Here is a 1,522-nt window from a genome sequence, read left to right on the forward strand (position 1 = left end):
CTCTGCTGCGGCACCAGGCCAGGACAGGCTGTCCCAAGCTCTCCCACCCAGCCTTGCCTGGCTTGATGGAGTGATGCTGATGAGCCATCCCTTGCCTGTCCCCTTCCATCCCTGTGCATCCCTTTCCAGCTCGCCCTGCCAGGAAGCTGCCAGCCCAGGCTCTCTTGTAGGGAGCTGCGCTGCAGCCGTGTGTCCCCTGTGACTCCCTGCACTGAGCCAGACTCCGGGGATCATCCTGGAGCCATCCAGCCTCGGGCTTTTCAGAGACAGCCCTGCAGGGCCAGCCTGGGCTGCACAGGCAGGGCTTTCTCTCCTATCCTGCTGCCTGTACACCACTCGCTCTGACATTTCCCGTGCATTTTCCTGCCTTCCCGAGCTGTGCTCCCGCTGCCGCCAGCCCCAGGTCTCCCTGCACCCCCCTGGGACAGGCAGGAGCAGGCACCCATCCTCTCCCTTCTCCACATGGGATGGAAAACTCCCTGCCCTCGCTTCCAGCATCAGCGGCAGCTGCCAAGGAGAAGTCAGTGCCAGGAGTGAAGTTCCCAGCCCTGGCACCGGCTGCTCCCCAGCCCACCCAGCCCTTCAAAAGCCATAGGGGAGCCTGGGCCCCCCCTGCAGCCCCCCCACCTCACTGCCGGCACATCCCATGGCACAGCAGCTCCTCTCTGCTCACTGCACGCATCCGGGCCCGGCTGTGGGACACCCTGGCATCCTGGGGACAGGCGGCAGCTGTGGGAACTGCAGCATTTATTGTTTTGTAAACACATGGTTGTATTTATTTCATTTTTTTTTACAAAGTGTGTCACTGGTAGCGCAGCTGCGCATTGAGAGCGTGTACGGAGCCGGTCCCACGTGTACAGACCATGGCTGCCTCTCACCTGTACAATATATCCATATATCTCTATTTTTAATTCTAGCTCTGAAAGCCACTGTTCCAACATTAGGGGTCAGTCCTGTTTTGGGGTTTTTTTTAATCTTTTTAGCCTTCTGCTCAGTCCTCAGCCACTGTGGCCACCACCCAGGCCCAGGGCTCATGCCACAGCTGCATGTTCGGTGGGAGCGCGTGATGGTGAGGGGGTCCCAGCTGGCTTGAGGAGGGGGAGCAGGGCTGGAGCATGCAGAGCAGTGACTCACAAGCCCAAAGGACCCTGAGCACAGGAGGCACTTCTGTCCTCGTGGTGTTCCTGCAGCACGGGGAGGATTTTCCGGTGTGTGAGGACAACCCCTCCTCCCCGTGCTGCAGGATCATTGTCCCTTCCCCAGAGCAGACACCTCGCAGGCAGTAGTGCTGTATTCCCCCGCTTCTCTGCCTCCAGCCTCCATAGGAAAGTGCTCAAACACGGAGGTTCCACAGTTAAAAGGCATCACTCCCCCATGAACAGAGGGGATACCTGCAGTGCCAGGGCCGAGCTGGCAGCTGCCCTGCAGAGCCACCAGGTCAGGCAGGGAGAGAGGGAGGAGCCACAGCAGTCACCGAGCATAAAGCTTAACTAAATCCTGCAGCCAAACGTTTCTTTGGGAA

At 59.4% G+C, this 1,522-nt stretch overlaps 1 protein-coding gene across 1 annotated transcript in view; it reads left to right on the forward strand.

The window, feature by feature from the left end:
• Positions 1-1,067, forward strand: part of BACE1 (beta-secretase 1) — a 4,256-nt gene extending 3,189 nt beyond the window's left edge. The window contains exon 9 of the mRNA XM_008637040.1: positions 984-1,067. Within this exon, the coding sequence (XP_008635262.1) occupies positions 984-1,067 (84 nt within the window). The remainder of the gene's footprint in view (positions 1-983) is intronic.
• Positions 1,068-1,522: the final 455 nt, after the last annotated feature.

The sequence above is a fragment of the Corvus brachyrhynchos genome, unplaced genomic scaffold (assembly GCF_000691975.1).
Source record: "Corvus brachyrhynchos isolate BGI_N302 unplaced genomic scaffold, ASM69197v1 scaffold46, whole genome shotgun sequence".
Lineage (NCBI taxonomy): Eukaryota > Metazoa > Chordata > Aves > Passeriformes > Corvidae > Corvus > Corvus brachyrhynchos.